This window comes from Sander vitreus, chromosome 4 (assembly GCF_031162955.1).
Source record: "Sander vitreus isolate 19-12246 chromosome 4, sanVit1, whole genome shotgun sequence".
Classification (NCBI taxonomy): Eukaryota; Metazoa; Chordata; class Actinopteri; order Perciformes; family Percidae; genus Sander; species Sander vitreus.
Window position 1 is genome coordinate 18,334,240 of NC_135858.1, and position 21,834 is coordinate 18,356,073.

The 21,834-nt window shown below is 38.8% G+C and overlaps 1 protein-coding gene across 6 annotated transcripts in view; it reads left to right on the forward strand.

Annotated features, from left to right (window-relative positions):
• vgll4b (vestigial-like family member 4b) overlaps window positions 1–21,834 on the forward strand; it is a 44,764-nt gene that overhangs the window by 1,135 nt on the left and 21,795 nt on the right. For 2 of the 6 annotated variants that reach the window (XM_078248835.1, XM_078248842.1), the window contains exons 2-3: window positions 1,245–1,268; window positions 2,962–3,057. In XM_078248835.1, coding sequence (XP_078104961.1) covers window positions 1,245–1,268; window positions 2,962–3,057 — 120 coding nt within the window. Of the gene's footprint in view, window positions 1–1,244; window positions 1,269–1,578; window positions 1,702–2,961; window positions 3,058–18,426; window positions 18,799–21,834 lie in introns of those variants that run through there. The other 4 variants (XM_078248839.1, XM_078248840.1, XM_078248838.1 and 1 more) reach the window with 4 other exon arrangements.

The window sequence follows — 21,834 nt, forward strand, 5'->3', positions numbered from 1 at the left end:
GACATTTCTGCATCAAATCTCCAATGTACAGCCTCTCAGCATTTATAGCTATTGCTAGTTTCCAGTGCCCGTCCCTAGACATAAAACATTGAACATTGCCACATTAAAATACATAAAGCACATAAACATACTTGTTGTGTACTCTGTCGCTAATGATCTACATACTGCTTTTTTTTCTTCTTTTTTTTTTTTACAATCTCTATGTACTTTAGGACAGTTTGCTGACCGCACATGCCTTTCATTTGCGCCATTCAGTTCAACATTTGTGCAATCCACAGTTCATCCACAACCAACCACTATTGTAATGAATTAATGAAATTACTATGTACATTTACACTTCTACTCCACTACATTTCAGAGGGAACTCTAGTATTTGTACTCCGCTACATTTATCTGATATGAATCACTTTGCAGATTAAGATTTTATATACAAAACAGATGATCATTTTATAAAACATACACATACACAGTGATAGAGTTGCATAGTTATAACACACTACAATGTAGTTGTAAGTATATGTAACTGTTTATTAATGTATTATAAACTTTGTATATTTATATTACATTACTAAACCTAGAAATTATTGTAAGCTATAGCTGCTGTGTACAACTAGGCTATGTTATAGTGTGTTATCTCTCATTTATTACATTATTATATAGCCTATACTAGGTAGGGGACTTACTCTGTGTGGTGTATGTGTAAACATGTATACAATATATTTAATGGACCTTTAATAACAACGTATGGGCATTCAAACAAACAAAAAGTTGAGAGTTAAGTGCCTTGCTCAAAGGCACTTGTAAAGGAGCTGTTAAGGGCGGGAGCTCTCCTTAATCACCTACTAAATCTTTCACCAGCTCCCTTAACACGGTGACAGCAGCCTAACCTTCAGAGGATGTGATGCAATGGTTAATTATCATAATATATGCTGATATCATCGCTTCAGTCCTCCAGTCAGCCAATCAGCGCGCCTCACTTTCACCACCTGCTAGGAACTGAATTCCATCATTCCAGGCATTCCTGCCCTGACTCCCTCCTCCCCTCCCTCCCTCCCTCCCTCCCTCCCTCCCCTCCTTCTCCTCCTCCTCTTCCTCGTTTAGCCTACAAACAAGTTTGTCCCGACAGCTCTGCTACTATTGTCTTCCCTCGCCGTGTAACCGCAGCTTTTGTTTTGTGTCTCTGTGGGATATTTATCTTGTTTTTTTTCTTTTTTTTTTCTGTGTGGATATTATCATACTGGAAGATACCAAAGTGGCGCTTGAAGGAGGTATGTACTCTACTGCTAAATATGAAGTTTTTAGAAGGATTAGAGTGCGCTCTTTTTTTTCCCTACGCTGCAAACTCAGTCAGTTGTGAAATATTCAGCATGAAAATGAAGACAGCGTTGTAAACACACATAAGACAGGGCTGAAATAATATCCGCCTCGTTATACGAAGGTTGACATTTCATTCACGATATAAAGCGGTGCTGGCGGGTTCCCAAACGTTCTCACTCCAAGAAACCCCCTATAGCCACATGCTTTCCTCCAGGGATCTGGGGACATTTAGTTGTCTATCTGTGGAGCTGTGAGTGTAGTGGAGAAGAGTGAAACCTATCACTAAATCAAGTAGCGATACGTTTCTTTCGTTATTTTGACTGGATATAGGCTACCTCCTAAAGGATCGATGAGGAAACACTGAGGCGGGCTGACACAGCACTGGTGGGAATAAACGTGGACGCACTTGCTACTAATAATAATCGGTTTAATTTTTGCCCGAGTTGGTCGTATGAAAACTTTGTCGCCTTTCTTCACGCGCTCCACGTTGACTGTGTTGTGACGAGCTAACAGGACCACAAACCTGAATTCTTTGCAGTTTAGTCTAAAGCTGCAGGAATAGTTTTTAATGATAATCTTCCTCTAAACGCTTTTTTTCCTGCAGAAATGAGGGAAAGGTATCTCAGGAATGCAGAAAGAGGGAAGAGAAGCGCGCTGCAGAGTTTTTCTTCACAAAATACCTCTCATAGCACAGCACTGAAGGCCGCTCAACACTGGAGGACAAAAATCCCCCCAAAATTCATATTAATACAACAAACTATAGGACAATAAAAGTGAAGAAGTATTATCCCCAATGGAGCAATAGGCTACTACAAGTTAGAAATACTACAATACAAGTAAAGTCTTGCATTCAAACTGAAGAAGTACTGAAAAGTACAGAAGTATTATTGGCAAAGTGTAATAGGTATCAAAAGTACTGCTATGATTCATCGATTAGTTGATCAACAAAAAAAATAATCAATTATTTTGATTATTGTTTAATGCATTTTTTTTTTAAATGCCAAAATGTACTGCTTCCAGCCTCTTGTCATTATGGGAAATTATGACATTTATAGACCAAATAATTAATCCATAGTGAAAATGGTTGTGGGTTCTAGCCCTGATGTTATATCTACTGTATGTGCAAATATAAAAATCAGGGAAGACTGCACTCTACTTAGGCAAAGCTCATGTTCAGCTGCGTTTGTTAAGACAATGTTAAACACTGATGTGCTGATAACTTTAACATTTTTTTAAAATGGTTAAGTAGAAAAACATTTATATTTTCCAAACTATGCTTCGCATAAAAAGTCTCATTTGTGTGTGTGTGTGTGTGTGTGTGTGTATACCAAAATTCAGGTATTGTATTGACAGATTTAAATATTTAATTTAGTGGGGAAAATAAGACCTTGCTCAAGAACATGCTCAACTCACAGTGAAACTTTGAAGACTGTTTGCTGGATCCTTAATGTGGATAATAATATATAATATATATTTTATATACTGTATTATTAAGCTTTATGGGAACAATAGTGATTTTCTTTGTGATTGTGGTGACATTCTTGTGGAGCTCTTAATGACTTGGCATCTATCAAATATTAACTTAGTTTTTGTATTAAATGCTACATAGAGAGGAAAGCCAAACAGCTCTCATGTTCAGCACAGTACCCTCCCCTCTGTCCCACAGGCATCCAAGCATGGAGACTCCACTCGATGTTCTGTCAAGAGCAGCATCATTTGTTCATGCGAATGAAGAAGAGAGTAAGTTTTTATCAGACTACCAGTTCCTCTTGGGTTTGTGTGATGATGATTTTGCTCCCACTTTTTCTGTCTTGCTGTTAAAAGGTGCCCTGTGGACAAATGATTTGTATGATTGCAGTTGCGTTACATATCGATGAAGTGCAACGTTATGTTCACCCATAAGCCTCTGCCCTGTTTTCTGCCATAAGACAATAGGCGTCTTTGTGCTGTGCAAGCTTGCAGTTGCAGCAGGCAAATAAGACCAACCGCACTCAACTGCCATCAGCACTGTTTTTTAACTCGACTGCTTGTGTTAACCTGCTTTCGCTAGAGTTTGGGTAGGGTAGATTTCTGTGTCATTATCTGTCTTTACCTCCATTTCAGTTTCTTGCTGTCTCAGTCTATTACTGTCTGTCTCTGACTTTGTGTCTGTGTTGCTGTCTTGTTGATCCCTTTCCATCTTCTCTTTCATTCTCTTCTCAGTCTCTCCGCCTCCCCTGTCTTCTTCTGTCTTTTTTATTTTCTCCTCTCCTAATCATGTCTGAGGACTTCTGGCATTGCTGAATAAAACCCTTCCGAGATTAAATATTATGCTCATTTTCAGGTTCATACTTGTAGTTTATGTTTCTACTAGAACATGTTTACATGCTTTAATGTTAAACACATTATTTTTCTCATACTGTCTCTCTGAATATACCTGTATTCATCCTCTGTCTGAAACGCTCAGTTTTAGCGCCTGTCTCTTTAAGCCCCCCACTGAAAAAAAAAACCCAGTCTACTCTGATTGGTCAGCTTTTCCGGGTCTTCCGCATCTGCACTCTCAGAGTCACTGCACCATCATTGCGTCCAGGGAATGACTATAACTGCAATATAGTATAGTTGTGACATCACAACCGTACACAGTTCCTCAATATGGGCTGTTTTGCATTTCTCTGTAGATTGAGAGTTTTGATACTTTCACCGTATTTATATAGCACCTTAACCTGCTTTATAACCAAGTAGACATGGAAATGGCCAATCCTTGTCTCTCCACAGCCAGCAGAGTTAAACCTACGAGGACACTTTACATTTAGTGGATATACCACTGATAATTGTTCTGCACTGTTTGGAGGTGGAAGTTTAGTTTGTTGTTTTGAGTATTGTCTTCGACACCTTAGCAGATTGTGTTTCACGTATTAAATAATTGCTCTCTGGCGGTGCAGCTCTTCAACTTAATTTACCGTTGTAGAGCAGTGAGAAGCAGATGGATTTGTAATTTATTTATTTTTGTATTAATTTGTTTGTGGAATTTGAAGCTCCTCAAGCATCAGGGAGCATGATTTGAGCTTTTAAAGGAAAGCCAAATAACGTACTGAATTCTGTTAAGACAAATGACTATTATAATTTGGTAGAAGTGCAAGCTAGCTGTTGTTACAACCATTTCCATACAGTTCTTTAAGTTCTTATATAAAGTTGCTTGTCTTTTCAAAAATGCATGCTAATTGATCATCTTGGAGTGTTCAGTATATATACAGGAACGTTTTAGATCTCTCTTTTTTTTTAGATAGAGTTAATTTGTGTATTGAGAGACTGGGAATATTTAAAAAGTGCTTCAGCTGTAACATCTCCCATGTCACCGCTTTGTTCCCATAATGCTTTGGCTTGAATGAGTCGAATATCAGCTTCCTTGCACTTCTGAGTAAATGGGAGCTCTCCTCCCCTCTTCCTCTGCTCTCTCGCTCCCCTGCAGTGTTTTTGTGTTTTCCTCTTCGCTGATGTCACTTTTTGTTGTGGGTCTTGCAAAGCCTCATTGTCCAAAAACAATGCCCTCGACCTCTTTTAAAATTGTGCAGGAGAAATGGGTGAGTCAGCCAACCTACTAACCTAGTCAACCAACAAGCTAGTCTGCCAAACTAGCAACGAGTCATTTAGCCAACCAGGCCAACAGGCAGTTGAGTCATAACCTCTGCCTACTTGTATGCATTTATGACAAGCCTTTGTAATGTGTGTGCAGCACTTGATACCAGAGTACAGAATGGGAAGAGGCTTGGCAACAGACGCTCTAAAACTCGGAAGAACCAAGTGGGGCTTCAGGGCCGGTGCTACAGTTCACAACATTAAGAGCTAGAAATAAAAAGCATTTTAATTTATTTAAACCACACTCCTACAGATAACTCATCTCTGTTGGAAATTAATTTCTCACAAAATGACACGAATGCTGTCTTGAGGGAAATGGAATTACAGGTATAATTGGTATGAGGTCACTCTGCTTGGCTTCAAAGTGGTAAAACATATGCTATAGTTATGTCTCAAAATAGAATAGTTGGCCTTGCCCTGGATTAATTAAGGCTTCTTGAATATAAGTGTTTGTATAAAAAGTTCTTATTAAAATTTGGTTAAACCTCTGGGATTTGTTCTGCTTTAAAATAATTAATTTCCATTTGCGCACATACTACTTGTGATGGGTTGATAGCAGCAACAAGGTTGTGTCCCCCTTATTATAACAGTTCAGTTTGATACACCTTCTAAAACCACCATAATCCAGATGAGGGATGACGGGAGGTGTCGGTGATCAAATCGTTAATAATAATTATTATTGTTGTTATTATTACCATGCGCTAATAGGAAACAAGCTTTCGCAGGGAGTAGCAGTGAGTGCTTTGCAGTCTTTTTTGCCCTGAGTTTTGCCTCTCGGACCAGAAATTTTGAATTTCTTGTTTTAATGCCATTGTACGGAAAAGTGTGAACAATTTTTGTCAGAATTTGCTTGATTGAATGAACATATGCAAACAAGTCAAGCCCTCTTCATTTCACCATTACTACACACACACACACACACACACACACACACACACACACACACACACACACACACTGGAACTCGCCCCTTCTGGCTGGAGGGCAAGCTGTCTGTGAACAACAATAATCACAGGCCTTAAGTCAAATGGTCCTGGCCTTGACTATAATTACACACCATCTAAAAAAACTGTGAAGTAATCTGTGCCTTATATTTAATGGTAAGTGTGGGGAAATGCTTAATACTTGCCGCCACCCCTCCATAGCAATTTTGGTGGCTACTTGGACTCCACCCTTCCTGGAAGCAAACCTGTATTTGAGATCAACCTTAAACGGTATGGATTGCACTACAGGCCCAGCTCCAAGGACCGATCGAAATATTTTTGTTTGTAGCTCAGTTTTTTTTTTTTTTTTTTAGAATATAGCAGGTTGTAAGGTAATTCCTTTAGTTTTAGTTTGAATTTAGAGACATCAATCAGCAGGCCCTGACTGGCGACAGGGTCTTGGATGTTAGATCAAAGACAGCCTTTCCAAACGGGGCCAGTGGTTTATAGCCCGACTAAAGAGATGGAATATGGACCTTTTGTTTCTGACAGGAACCACAACAAAAGAAGGACTGGTGCCAAGAGAAGGTGGTTGGCTGAGATCTAGACAGTGCCCTCTGCTCTACTTCTGCACATGCAAAGATACACATGTTGTACTCTGAAATCCCATTTGTTTGTTTGGAGAAAACACACACACACACACACACACACACACACACACACACACACACACACACACACACACACTCTAACAGAATCCCCCCTTCATTGTTATAGTTTCCATTGTTTGTTTAAACACCCCCTGTCTTTTCCTAGCTGTCAGTAAAGGGAAGTAGTCCATTAAAACAGGCCTTTCTATAATCTTCTGTTTAATTCTTGCGCTGAATACCACTTTACGTGGGTATTATATACTGTAGATTGTGGACAAGATAATAGGAACACTTTACGCTATAATACATTCTGATACAACACCACAAATTGCAGCAGCAAAAATAAACAGAGCTGATTCAACCTCAGTCTTAACAAAAACGGAACATTCTGATCTTAAATGTATCAAATTCATTGCAAGGCTTCATTGGATTGTGTAATTTTGCCTGCGTGTTCCCGTAATTTTGTCCATCCCCAGTATAAATATCCGGTCTTGGGTGGGTGTAAGTAAATATGGTCATTGCTTTCTAGTAAATACTTGATCCCAACTGTCTAAATCTGCTCAAAACCGTGTTAATATTGAGTTAAATTGTCTTTAGCAATAGACAGGTGATTCATCTGATTTACAGTTTAATCATATGCAATGACAGGTCAGATATAAAACTCTTACTCTGCTTATTGAAAGCACCGGTTATGACTGAGCAATTTAGCTGTTTTACAAAATTGAACTCAATGTGACGCATGCAGGATTTCCATCCCTTTCATCTACATTTTGATGGAGGGCCTATTTAGGGCAACATTTAAACAGTGTTGTAATGTCTGTGTTCATAGTTTTTTATCTTGATAGAATAGATTTTATGAAATCTGAATTTGACATCGGGCAGGCAGGCAGGCAGGCAAATGTAATTTGATCAATGTGATCATGTTCTGCAGGTCCACACTGAGGTGGACCAGATTATCTGAGGTAATCCAATCCTGTCGGTGTCCTAATTTAAAGGTGTGTATGATTGAACTACTGCAAGCTTGATTAATCAGACATTTAAAACTTGTCAAGGGTGGTGTGGTAGTCCTCAGTAAGTGAGCAGTCAAAACTAGTCGGGGCTTGTCGATGCTCAGTGGTGTATAGTCAGATCAACACGAAATGGAAATCGGAGAGCTTGCATCATGGCAGTTTGTCTAAACCTTGCTGGAGGCAAACAGTATTCTCAGTGGGAGGTAATTTGACCGAGGACTCATGCCCGTGGGTGCTATGGGTTGAGTTTGTGTGTGCATGTGTGGAGCTTTTTCAGCAAGGAGTGAGTTTGCCCTCCAGCCTTTTTCTGACAGATATTTCTCTGTTCTTCTTGTGTAACATGACACAGGTGTTAAACAACTACACAAAGTAGTGTAAGCATATGGTGAGCAGTATACCTCCATCTCTGTAACTCATCTTCCCTGTAGGTCTTGTTAAAGCAACACCAAAGCACTTTTCTTCTTCGGTCCCCCTACAGGTTGGAAGCGGTTCTAATTGTCCATTACCGTTCTCATTCGAACTACAGATCCGCTACCCGATCTGGCAAACTTGCATAGTGCGGTTATAGCTGATAGAGGGCCGCAAAGTGAATGCAGAAGTGCCTTTCACCCTGTTAAGAGATGATGAACCACTGAAACGATTTTGGAAACATTATTTTAAGGTACAAAAGAATCTTTGGTGTTGCTTTAAGATGATTAGAAGTTAGAAGAACTATGACCTGGATCACTGAGAACCCTTTACAGACATATCATGAAACCTAGTATTGCTTTTTTATGTTAACCCCTAAAAGAAGTTCACTATTAAAAGGTATGCTTTTTAACTTGAAATCTGACCCTTTGCAACCTTAGCACTGATGCAACTTAGGCTGCCAATGAGCTCTTTTTGCAGGGTTGTTGTTCCCTTAAAACGAGCATAGCCCCAGTGAAGAAGACTAAAAAGTGTAGAAACTGTGAATATTAAACAAATAATTAAGGCCAAGTGACCCATTTAGATCTAATATCGTTGTCCTGACCCAGAGAAGCGCCAGTGCATTTTCTGTCAGTGTTTACTCTTTCTTAATAAATGTTATAATTCTTTGCATCTGACGGTTGATAAACAAAACAAAAAATTTTTAATAATTTTGAAATCCGCAGCCTCTCTTTACTAATGTGTGATGTTAGTCCCATGGCACAGCTGTATTACAGCCCAGTCTTTTTATTCTATTCTCAGATCAGTATTTGGTGGTGTTGTAATTTACAGGATTATCACTGATATATTTGAAACATAGCATTAGACAAGGTGCTGCTGCCACCACTGAACATGAATTGAATATGTTCAATATGGTAAAAAAAGAAAGAAGTGTCTATCATTTATGACTAAAAGTTTATGGTAGAAGTCTGCAGCAAATAAAACATAGTCAGTATATCAAACAAAATAGTTGGGGACAATGTGGAGTACACTGGCATTTAGTGTTGTTGTGTATGCATCCTGTAGTTTTTTTTGTGTGTATGCCATAAAAGCTGAAAACAGAGGTGAAAGACTGCATGGTCTATTGTCTCAAACACCACCAGTGTTTTATTGCCAGTTCCCCGGTCAGTGCCTGTTGCCGTTTTATTGATAAATGGGATACTATGATGTCATTACCTGTTAACAGTGTTTACAGTATCACCTGCTATCAGTTCCTGCCATCTTAGTTATCAGCAAAGGTTTTAGGAGTGCTATAACAATGTCATGGATGACTAGGTCAAAGTGATGTACAGATGATACAAGGTAACTACAACATCCTACTTTAACGCTGACTTCATTGTTACACTCCTGCTCTTGTTCTCTCACACCTGTTGTATCTCTTTTTTTGTCATCACAGAAGACATTTACAGTTTGTGAGGTATTACTATAGGAATCCTCCCCTTGCCCTTGACTGAGGCACTGGCTTTAAAACAGGAGTCAGTGCGCTGTGGGTCCACCCCACTGCTCCTAAATGGTTAGGGTAGGAGAAATGATAAACTATTGCTTTAATAAATTGAACCACTATAACAAGTGTATATTTATTCATTTATAAGTGTATATTTAGTTTATATCAAAAAGAAGTAGGGTTGTTGCAGGCATGGTCACTCAGCAATCATGCTGCTCATAGAGAGCTTGTAATGTAAACTGTGAGTAAATCAGTTCAGTGCTTCTTATTCAAGATGAATAAAAAGCTGGTTGTGGTGGGAAGTGAAAGCTTTCCAGTCACTCCTCTTGTTGTCTCCTCCTCCCACATTCATCTCTCTGTGCTCTGGATACACCTCCCTCTGCAGTTTAACTGACTCTGTTGACTGCTGCACACACACGCACACAGGCACTTATGTCATTGTCACTGCTTTGTTAGTGTCGTGGTTCGGTGGGCGACTATTATGAATCACAGGGTCAAAGGTCAAGTGTCAAAGGGTCACAGTTGCAAGTCACAAGGTTAAATATATTCAACCCTTGTTTCCAAGCATTTCTGTTTTGCACTTTGATTATAACAATGTAAGAATTTTTGTTGTTTTTCTTTCACACGTACAATTACATACCAGTAATCATTTATGAAGATGTGGTTTAAGTGATTTACTTTCACCGGCTGTTTTTTGTTACATTTATGTTGAGATATAAACAGTAAGTGATTTTTTTTTCTCCCAAATCTGGTTTGTTAAATTCTGTTGTAAGGCCTTCCTTATCGCTGCAAACTCCTTCTATTGGCCTGGGAGGGTGCAGAAATCCATAGGTATCCTCTGGTAAACTTTGTGCCCCACACTGAAGCTTTTCACTTGCCAGCAATAAGTTTCACTGTAAGGCATTGAGGTGGATATTTATCATAAAAAATCATCATTTATCAAATGTGCGCAAGCCAGTCGTAAGCACATCAGTAAGTAATCAGTCTTGATAAATCCCACCTATTCTAAATGACCATGCTCGTTCACGATTAGGCCATTTGCATTTAGAAACGCCTCCAATTAACTGTATATGGTAACAACACATCCCTTTTTTTAACCATGTGAATGTGTTTTTTCCCCTCACCACAATAATGGCAAAGAAGAGGAACTTCTCAAAAAGAAATAGAGGTACTGGTAGATGAGGTTGAATCCAACCAACAAATATTGTTTGGTTCACTCCGTGCAGGGAGGGATTAAAAACAAAAGAAAAAATGCTGCATGGGAGAAGGTCACGAATATCACGAGCCAAATCCAGCAGTACATTTTTGGGGAAGCAGTACCTACTAAGAAAAGCCACTCTGTGCCCTCGCCAAGCAGATCAGCATGATCTTTGAGCGCAGTTTGCCAAGTCTTCCCATAAAGCAAGATAAGCCATTGCACTATATTTCAATTCAAACATTTGTCACAGCTGTCTTTTATAGGGTTTGACACCAATTAGGCAACTTGTCTATTTAAAATTAGATAAATGACTGAGTGTTTTCAAATAAAAGGAAACACAGGACATATGTGGATGTTGATTGCGTTATGCATACTGTGACACTCTTAAATACTTTTTATTTGTAGTATTGCTATTCTACCACTAGATTCTGTTTGTAAGCATGGCCAGACCTATGCTTATATGTGCATACATTCCTAAGTGTAAGTACAAGTTCATAAATTCCACACTTTGCGTGGCAATGTTCATACGCATTACATCCGCACACATCTGTTCGTATGTACGGTTGATAAATGAGGCCCCAGGTCTTTTAGTCTAGAACAATGTTGTATGAAGAGTCCACCACACTGAACAGGCCATGTTGTACATACTTTTTGTAGCCACCACCTTTCATAGGTGGAGTTTCTCACTCCCACCTGTACATAAAATAATCCTAAACAACTGCCTGAGTCAAATGGTCAGGTTTTTATGGGTCCTTCCTTACCTGATAACAGAGACTGACTCTTAATATTGGCTGGACTGAAAATCTTGAACTCATGTCCTACATTTGCTCTCAGTAAATGCCACGCTTGCTGGTCCCATACCAGCTCTGCTGTCTTAGCGAGGGAACATTTTCCTCAGAGCTGTGCTGACCACACATACTTTACATTCCTCTCTTTTTGATAGCATTCGCCATAGTTACTGAAAATGAAATGAAACAGGATTGCAAAGCCTCTCACAAAGAAAAGGTTAAGCTTTTATAGTGCTAAAAAAACATATTCCTGCTGAGACATACTGGGTTTTCTTTGTGATGACTGAAGTCAGTTGCTTTGATTAATGAGTCAGAGTTTTATTCATACAATATGTGAGGTATTCAGAAATTAAGTTATCACACAACATAAAAAGAGATTTAGAGTATTACATTTCAAGGTGATTTTGTCCAAGAATGTATATTCCTTTGAAGAAGATACAAAGGGTGGTACATGGTAATACCTGAACTGTGAAGAAAAGTATGTATTGTATCTGTAGTCTCGGCATCCAGTGATAAGTGGATACATGAGTGGTAATGGGACAGAGCCTCCTGTCCCATATAGGAGCTGTTTTGGGCTAATAAATGATAAGTCCCTGTGGTTAGTTTTTTAACAGCCACAGGTCACATTAGCCTATGAAAGAGTACAGATAATTTTCTATTACCAGAAATAAGATGTGATTGGTTATATATTTGAAATGCTTGAGCTTCATTTAATTAGAATCAAAACAGACATTGACCAGCCTCAAATTATTTCTTATGTCAAAGTTGGATAACATTATTTTTCCAAATTTAATTTAGAAAGTCTGAATGTTGTGTTGACAAAATGCGTCCCTACTATGCACAAGATATCCTCTTCACCTTCCCGGTGTCTCAGGTTGCTGCTCAGAAAAGATTTGCATCTCACAATCAGATCCGAGTTGTGTTCCAGGCGGTTGCATGCTTGTAAAAACACAGTATATCTAACCTTGCACCGCTCGAGTGTGACAGCCAAGCCACTGTCTGCCTATTGTTTGTTTTGCTGTTTGCAAGCTAGGAGGGAGGAGGAGGTGGAAGGAGGGAGAACACTTATGATTAGAGACGGAGAAAGGAAAAAAAGATTTGGAGAAGAGGGTCAGGATGGACATTTAACATTATTGCATTGTGAGAGAAGAGCTTTGTTAAATCGATAGAGCAAGGAGTGCAGACAGCATTAGAGAGGACAGAAAAAAGAGCAGATCGGTTTGAGAGAAGAGTGAGAAAGTTTGCTCAACAGACAAATTGGCTATAAGGAAGAGTAGGACTCTGATGACTTAGATGTCTTGGCTGCAAAAGAACACTGCCATGTGTCTATGTGGTTCATATTCCAGCTGGATAAAATATGTGGACTCTGATGGTTGTGGCTGAAAGCTGTTGTACACTGATCACGGCTTGGGACTTTAATAAGACTAGAATAATGATGTTATGATGTCAATATTTATATGAACAGGCCTCAGAGGCAACTGACTCTAATCAGTAATCTGTGATGCTATACTGATGTACAGCATTGAGTTACTACATTGATAATTAAATAGAGGGTCACTAATACAGACTGTAAGAGCCAATTAGTGCCCTTGGTATAAATAGGAACCAATCTTTGGTTCTTCAGGTGCAACCCAGAAGCACATACAATTTTTGACCACACGCACACCCACACCCACACCAACACCACAACACTACACAGGCATACATACAAGCAGTGATTTGTCTGGAAACCCAACTAAGATCTCATGGAAATAAATGGAACCAAAGGTTTTAACTGCAAATATGACTTGCAGACTTGCAGACTTGATCAAAAAGGTAAAAAGTGCGTCAATTACTCTACCGGTGGAACAGCACCTCAGGGGCTTAAAGCTTGGGCTTAGCCTCTACACAGACCAAACTCTCACAAGGCAAAGACGCACTTTATATCAGGGAGCGTCCTGTTGCCTAGTGTTTAAGACCTGTAGCTTGCCATATAACCGCAACGTCTGTGGTTTGATTCCGACCAGGGGTAGTAGTATATAGTTATCTAGTAGTCATCTAGTGTCTATACTAGGCATCTAGTAGCCTGGACCTAGTTTTTCAAGAAAAGAAAATCCGATGACATAGTGGTTAATATTAAACAAAACCTCAGATTTGTTAACGTCTGGCAGCAGGGTTTACACCTTTCACACACACACACACACACACACACACACACACACACACACACACACACACGCACACGCAACAAAGGTGGGAATGACGAATAGCTTCACTTCCACATAATCGCCTGTTGTTATCATTGTTTCGGTGCAGTAACCTGATATTTCCTCCTCCTGTGAGTATGTGTTGAGGATCTCTTTTTACCCAAACACTCCCAGGAACCTTCTGAAATGGTGTCTTGTAAAAGGTTTGATTTGTAAATGTTAAAAATTGTGGAATGCCAACCTATAGTATCATAACTTGTAATGCAGGTCTGTCCTACTCAGGTCTTTGTTGACATATGTGTAATCAAATTTCACAGCCTCAAAGTTTGTGTAAAAGTCACAGTAACCGCCTTGATACCAAGAGCTGAAATAACAAATGTTTGAAGGGATCTACAATTCATTATGTCACCATGTAAACAAAGCTTGTAATGGTGTGGTGGTATTTCAACAGAGGGCGCCATAAAGTCATTGAGGACTTATTAAAGATCGTGTTTATAATAAGGTTTAAGGCCAACTTAAGAAATCTACAACAAAAATGTATCCTTTTTATTTATTTTCATCAAGGCATAAATATAGTTTAGTTAAGTAAATACATGGAAAAACTGAATTCAAGAAAGAAAGCAGGAAAGGCGGAAGCAAGTTTTTTTTTTTTTTTTTTTTTAACACCACCATCATCATACTGCCTTTTATTCTGTCAGTGTTTGTGTCACAGCACTGGAGTGTGTTAATAAAGCATGAGGATGAATCACCACCTGTCTTGTGCGGTGTTGTTATCCAGAAACACCCACTCCCTGGAGAAGCCTAGACCTGTTCAGAGAGACACACAACACCGCAGGACATAGGTGTGGTAGCACCTTGGCATGATAGATTAGATAAATAAATAGACAGGCAGGAAGTAATACAGATAATGACAGGAAGGCAAGAATTCTCTGCTGGAGAAGAAGGGCAGTTGTATACCCACTAAATGAAAGATGAATGAATGGGGGAGTGCATTGATAGATCCTGTGAAACTAAAGTAAGCTTCAGTGCTCCAGAGTAGAAATCAAAACTGATTAATGAGGTCCAACTTTCAGAAGTTTTTTTTGTAAGGACAGAGAATATTACAAACCAGTTCATTAGTTAGTTCAGTAGTCAAATTATTCATTGGTGAAATTAGGTTTAGTGAGCCAATGATGCTTTTCCACAAAAGTTTGCATTCAATTACATGCATGGTTTCTTGCACAGCCTGCCTTTTCCTGATAATCGCTGACATCACTATAGGTCATCAGCCCAACAGTGAGCTCTCTACTTCTGAGTCATGCTGATAAAAGGCAAGTTGGGGAAACAGTGAGGAGATGTGGTTATTACCACAGTAGGCTTAGTTATGTGTAACAACCTGTCCCTATGGTAGTAAGAAGTGGGGTTTCACCAAGTTGTGTAACCATTAATCTTCTTATACAGTACTTAATTCAATCTTACAGCATGCCAAGCCAGAACAAAGACACAGTGTTAGAGACTGTTTCCCTTTTTAAGTACATGAAGTCAAGTGTTTGTGATCATTTTAAGACAGTGAGGCCAATGAGTACATTGAAGCAAATGCAGCCACAGGAAACAAATTATGCATCCAATAACCAGAAGCAAGACTCAGCTAAACTGATGTACGGATGTACATGAAAATATCTCTCTTTTTAGTCTCTTTTTATTCATGGTGGCTTTATTAGTTATTTTTATAAGCATGCCTTCCATTGTTGTAAATTGGTCGTTGTGGTCGTGTTTTCTAATTCGCTGCACGAGAGACACAAAGTCTGAGCATAAGTGAAAAAGACAGATCGGGTCAATTTTAGGCAGAAACCAAAGCACAGGTTCAGAATCGAGATGACGTTTTAGCTCTTCTAACCTTAATAGTCCAAGAAGATTTTGGAGAGCTATTAAGTCTTTATCTGCCTGTGGGAGCTCCAATGAGCTGCCTCCATGTGCTGTCAAGGACAGATATTTTATGTTGAATTGTATCCTTTTGCTCTCTGTTTTAGACTTCTAAAAATTGCTTCAGATTAAATTGTTTTACCTCTTGAAAAACATTTAATAGTGAAATTTGTACTGTAATATATGGTTTATCCTACGTTAAAAGGTGGAGATGTCACCTCTGAATAACTTGTATTGGAATTGCCTCTTGGTCACATTATATTTTGTGATTAACAATTTTTATTTAATTATAACACAACAATGGACACATTGACTTTTTGTTTCCAACAGTTTGAAAATGTGTGAAGCGTTGTTAATGCCCCGTGAGGCCGTTGAGCTGTCTTATCACAGCTTTGTGGTTTATACTTCCTGAAAAGTTTTAACACTGACTTAATAAAGCCTTCAACAATTTAATTTTGACTTTCTGCAACAATTTTGCAACTAATGTTGTCTAGGGCTTAAACTAACGGTCATTTTCATTGTCGATTATTTTCTTGATTAGTTGTTTGGTCTATAAAATGTCGAAAATGGTGAAAAATGATGATCAGTGTTTCCCAAAGTCCAAGATGACGTTCTCAAATGCCTTGTTTTGTCCACAACTCAAAGATATTCAGTTCACTGTCACAGAGGAGTGAAGAAACTAGAAAATATTTACATTTAAAAAGCTGGAATCAGAGACTTGGTTTTTCATAAAAAGTCCTCTGTATAATTAGTCTGTTAATCCAGTTGTGAGCTGTGTTAGAAGTTAGAGCCCTGTTAGTAAGACAGAGGTCAGCAAAGCAGCCATAACTTTACTTTTTACTTTGTTTGATAAATGTAGTCTACAGTGCTTTTAACCTGCATGGAGCCCAGGATATAATCGTAAATCTACCTGCCTGAAAGCTTTATCTCCTTTTTTTAGGTTTCTCATCATTTATCATCTCTCTTGCTGTTTTTCCTTGTTCTTTCCTTGTTGTATTTAGTCATGGGAGTCTTACCAAGGCAAAGAGCTGGGGGTGCAGTTATTTTTTTGTATAACTGCTTGGAGTTGTCTTTGGTTGTTAATTAACCTCCATTGTTCTGTGTTATAATACACAACAAGACAAAGTGGCTTTATACGGTACACAATACATATTTTTCTTGGCAATAATGAAACCTGCTTATGTGATAAATGAAGAGTTTCAAAATAAGCATCTTTTTCTTTCTCTGCATGTTCATTTCCTAATTTGCTTGGATCCGGATCCCTGATTTATTGAGATTTAATCTTCATACACCATCTGGCTCCAAATATTGGTCTGTTTTTCTCTGTCTTAATCTTTACTGATTAAGAAATTTAATTTAGGGCAAACACACGATAAAGGCTTTACTGACTGAACTGCCTTTTCAGATAAATCAGTCACCCAAGTAACTAAATCCAATCTAACAGCACTCAACACATATATTGTATGATTATAAAGTGTGTATATATAAGCAAATGTAATTCAAAAGAATAAGTAATTCAAAGTTTGTATCCAAGCAAATTCTTATTGTGTCATCATCAGATTTTCTTTTGACATTTAAGTCATTTCTTTTGCTTTGAGGATATACATGTACATTTTGGCTTCAAAGCTGGGTCCAACCTAATGAGGTTGCAGTGATATCAAAGGTATTTATTTCTTTGTCTGAGCTTTTCTTCTAATTTCCCGTCTGTGTGTTTTGCGGATAGGTGTCACACGGAAACATGCACATGGCAAATGTGTGTTTGTGTATAAACTTGCGTTCAAAAGTGCAGCCACACCCTGCTCATTGTGTTCTCACTTAAGTACACAGAGGCAACTGTTCTCCACTCTTTCCACACAAACCATGTAATATGATTACAGTCATATTCACATTCTATTCAGCTATGATGACGATACCCACTTACTTTTTTCATCCCATTTGCCTTTTTCCACATCATTTCCCTTTCATTGAAACCCAAACCTCGGTGTAGCCCATCTGAAGCACCAGGGGGCAGGAGAGAACCACTCTGAAACTGAGGAGACTTTACTGGACCTCTGGAGCTGTTTATACCCATTAACATCAACACAGTAAAGTTTGTTTTCCCTTCATTTGTAAGACAACTTTAGGCAATTTGAACATATTTGTTGTCATATTTCACATAGAATATATAAATCGACTCTTTTTTTTCTTCCTTTTTACATGTATAACACTGTCCATATACCTACCAGAGGGGTAATCTTGGTATAAAGAAAAATCCTAAATCTCTATATTATACTCTGTTCGGTTGTAAGAATCCTGACACATTAAACAACTGTAGATTAAGGGGAAACCATCTTTGTCAAAAAATAAATGGCTTACAAGCAAAATCCCATACAGAGAAGCACAGTTTCCTTGCTTTTTACCTTCCTGCCTTTTTTTTTCTTTGTCTCTCTTGTCACTTTTAAGTTTTTCCTTCTCCTTTTCATTTGTCTGTTTATATTTCCTAGCTCCCTGCTTCCATGTCTGTAAACAATCACTGCATTATTCCCATACAGACAAGTGTACACTGACTTATCAAACTGTATAGCTTCTATGCTATCACTATAATATTTATGAAGGGATTCATACTCTGTGATAAGGTTATCAATCTTAACGTAGGCACTTTTTAATCTTCTTAGTTATCACTTATTACCTATTGGGACATAGGCCTATATCCTGTACCTCAACTATCTTGGGCATGTTTTATATTCTGTGGCAAAACTACGAGATTGGTAGCCTCCTTGTTATGCATTTTCTATACTTTATACCTCCCTACAAATGTAATGTGGGATTACTGCAGCTCGTTGGGTGCCTGGATGTGTTTGGAGAGACTGATCTTGTGCGTAAAACATCTCTGATATTTGAGGCGCTCCAGGGATTTAGGGAGCATGCCCAGTGCGCCCCTCTCAGCAACAGAGGAAACCACTGGTGCAGCATAGGAGTCATACCAAGCATAGCCTGCGTGTCAGTGCAGTCGACTTACAGCTGGCTGTGAGGAGAACTGACGCTACTCTTTTTTTTTTGTTGCTCTATCACCGCGATACATTTACCCATATTAAAAAAAAAAAACTTGGTGTCAATCTTCTCCGCAGGGTTTTATTTTTTTTAAAGGGGGTTTCTGTAAAACTAAAGTTGGAGGCTGGGCCTTTTAGCTTTTTGATCGTCGCTTGAGAGGAGAAGAAGAAAAAAGCTGGTCTTCTTTTGTAAAAACTCGATAAATGCTACTAACGAAAATGGACCTGTTGAACTACCAGTACCTGGACAAAATGAACAACAACAACATTGGCATACTCTGCTACGAAGGTAAACTGTTTGGGCTGTTTGTTTTTAAAACCTCGAAGTGCCCGTTGCTTTTAACGCTGTGAGTTAACGTTAGCGATTTGTCGAAGTTTTCACTCAACTTACTTTAGCTAGCTTTCACCAAACCTTGCAGAGAAAAGTTGTAGCTTTCAACACATGTTGATTAGTTGAATTTCTACTCGACTTATGAATAATAACCTTTCAACGGGTTGAACTTGATGCCCACTTTTTTTAAACGTTAACAACAATGTTCGAATTTCACTATTAAGTAACGTTGGTTTTTTACGTTACTTATCTGAAAAACTGGAAGTGTGTTTAAATGTCCGTCATATCATTTTCTGAGATATTGACCGCTTCTCAAAAAGAAGACCTGTCTAATGATTGAGACCAAGGGCTGACTAATAGACTTCAAGTGAATTGCATGGCTCTTCTCCAATGCTTACTAGTTGCTCAGTTATTCAGACTTTTTGCTCTCTATTATTCACGTCAACGTCTTGCATTCCTAACTGTGTGCTATTTGTGGTAATGTCTGACCTTAGTTGAATCAGATTGTGACAAAGTCTTAATGATAGACAGTGTGTTGTTTAATGATTTGACACAGTGTCTTTTTGATAGGGGCTGGGATTTACCTTCTCTTTGCTCTCGTCTTCTCAGTGTGGACTAAAGGTTATTTCTAGCATGAGCAGTGTAGGATTTAATGTTATGTCATGAACGTACAGAGCAGAAGCTTCCATGTATTAACAAAGTGACTGACTTTGGGAAAGTGTAACTCCAGTCCTGTGCTCTTCAGTTAATGCTCCCATGTCAGGCATAATATCATCCAGTCTTTATGGAGGCTAAATGCAAGTTCCTTCCTCTGTCCCTCTGCCCCTGATTTCTATTGCAACGTGCAGAATCAACTCCAGCATTGGTAAGAAAAAAAGTCCACTGAAGTCAGATTTTGACATGAACTGCAACTAATGATATATTTCTAAGCAAGGCATTACTACACAGGACCTAGTTAAAAAAGACAGTTAGAATTGTATGATATAATTGTTTTTTGAAGGTGGAGACTTTGACTTAGGCTATACAAAATACAAAAGGACAAAAGAAAGGAAAACATTTTCATGATAAACTGATCAGCAGGCTTTTTTTCATCTCTGCTGGGGAGTAGCCTACTATCCCCCTACTGCTGCTGTGTCACAGTTAGCAGCTCCTCTCTACATGTATCATATAATGAACTTTTAATAGCACTCCTATTAAGACTGTGACTGAAAAGCATTTTGCAGTTTTGCAGGAAGGGTAAGAGAGGCAGGTGGCCAAGTGCCATTTTATAGAAGCAGGTAGAGGGAATATGTTTTATAAAGTGGTTGAGCATGTGATTATGGTCTTTGTCAACAGAGTTGTGCTTTTGTCTGATCTAATGCTTTGAGGTGGAAAAAAAGACGTGTTGATGTAATTTCTGTTTGACAAACTGTTTGGTCCAAAATTCTTGCTTTTAGGCATGTGACTTTTCAAGTTTTGCTCAGGAGTTTTGGCACACATGCAAGTTTTGTGAAATTTCAGTAATGGTAGAAGTTCACTCCTCAGTGCAGTAATGGTGTTGTAGATAAGACTGCCCCTGGCCTGGGATTGAAGCCAACCAGAAGGGTTTTCTGTGTCACTGTAAAGCTTAATCTTTCTCAGGTTTCAACATGTCTATCTCAGTAAAGAAAATTACAGGAGTGAAGAGGGGAAGCACATCTCTGCAGAATTAGCCCATCCATTGGTTTTTCTGTTTTTGTGTGTGTTGTTTTTAGCGAACTAGAGCTAAAATGTGACTCCATAATGATAAGAAAACAAATAAAAGAAAAAGGAAAAGTGCCAACCAGTAAAAGAGTGAAAGAAAAGCCCTTCATGTTCGAACATGTTGAGCCAAGAAGGGGTTGGAGGAGCGTTGTGATATTGTTGGTGTGTTGACTTGCTATGCCTGAGTACCCATACACGAATACATTCCCTGACATATGCACACATAAATGCTCATATTGTACTCTGTCACAAGAGCTTCATTTGTATTCTTAAGCTTTCACAATGTTGTCATCATCAACATTTATTGACACTTAGCCTAACCAGTTATCTCACGTGTGCACCATAGACTGTAAAAATAGTGGCCGTAGCATCCGCAAAGCCTCGAATTTGGCGATACGGCTGTCGCCATCTTGGTTTTTTTGCAATGGGAAGTGGCGATTTTTGACGAGAGTGTGGAGCTGGGGAGGATGACGCTGCCAAGTCAGTGTTGTTTATGGTTTAAATGGCGCTGCGCTAAGCTAAATGCTAACTAGGGAACGTTGCTGATTTTCTATCTTTCTGAAGCGAGTCATCCAGTGGACGGTAACCGGCTGGTAAACGCGGACTCCGGGTACTGCCGCTACTCATGGTACTATTCAAGTACAGAACATCGGCAAACACTACCATAAGGTACCAGTTGGCGCTAGCTGTAGTTGGCATACAGCTGAACAAGACCTTTTTAGGTGACTAAATGTTTCAATTAACTTGAAAACACAGTGAGAGGGTCAAAGTTTAAGATGAAAACATGGACACCCAAAAACAAGTTCATGGCTATACTCATGCTGTATTGAAGAAGACTTGAAACTAGCGATTGAGGCCATATACTCATTATGAAAGTGTTTGCTGAGGTAGGCCTAATAAATCAAGTGAGAATTTTCTCATATGCTATAGAAACTGACTTATTTTTGCAACCAGTGGAGTTGCCCTCTGCTGGAAATTGGATAGAATGCATGTTTGAGGCACTTCCGCATTGGCTTAACTTTTCAGGCCCGGAAGCTTGGTCCATTATTTGTACAGTCTATGGTGTGTACCCGTACCCTGATCAAGACGTTAACATCAAGTGTTAGGTGTGTTACAGTATGTGACATATTCAAACATACACAGACACTACACAATCTGATGCCTATATAACCATATAAATCCAATAGTTGGATTAAAGTGTTATAATAATACGTATAATAATATAATAATTTGCACTATCCTGACTTCCCCTGTAATCTGAGGTTTAATGAT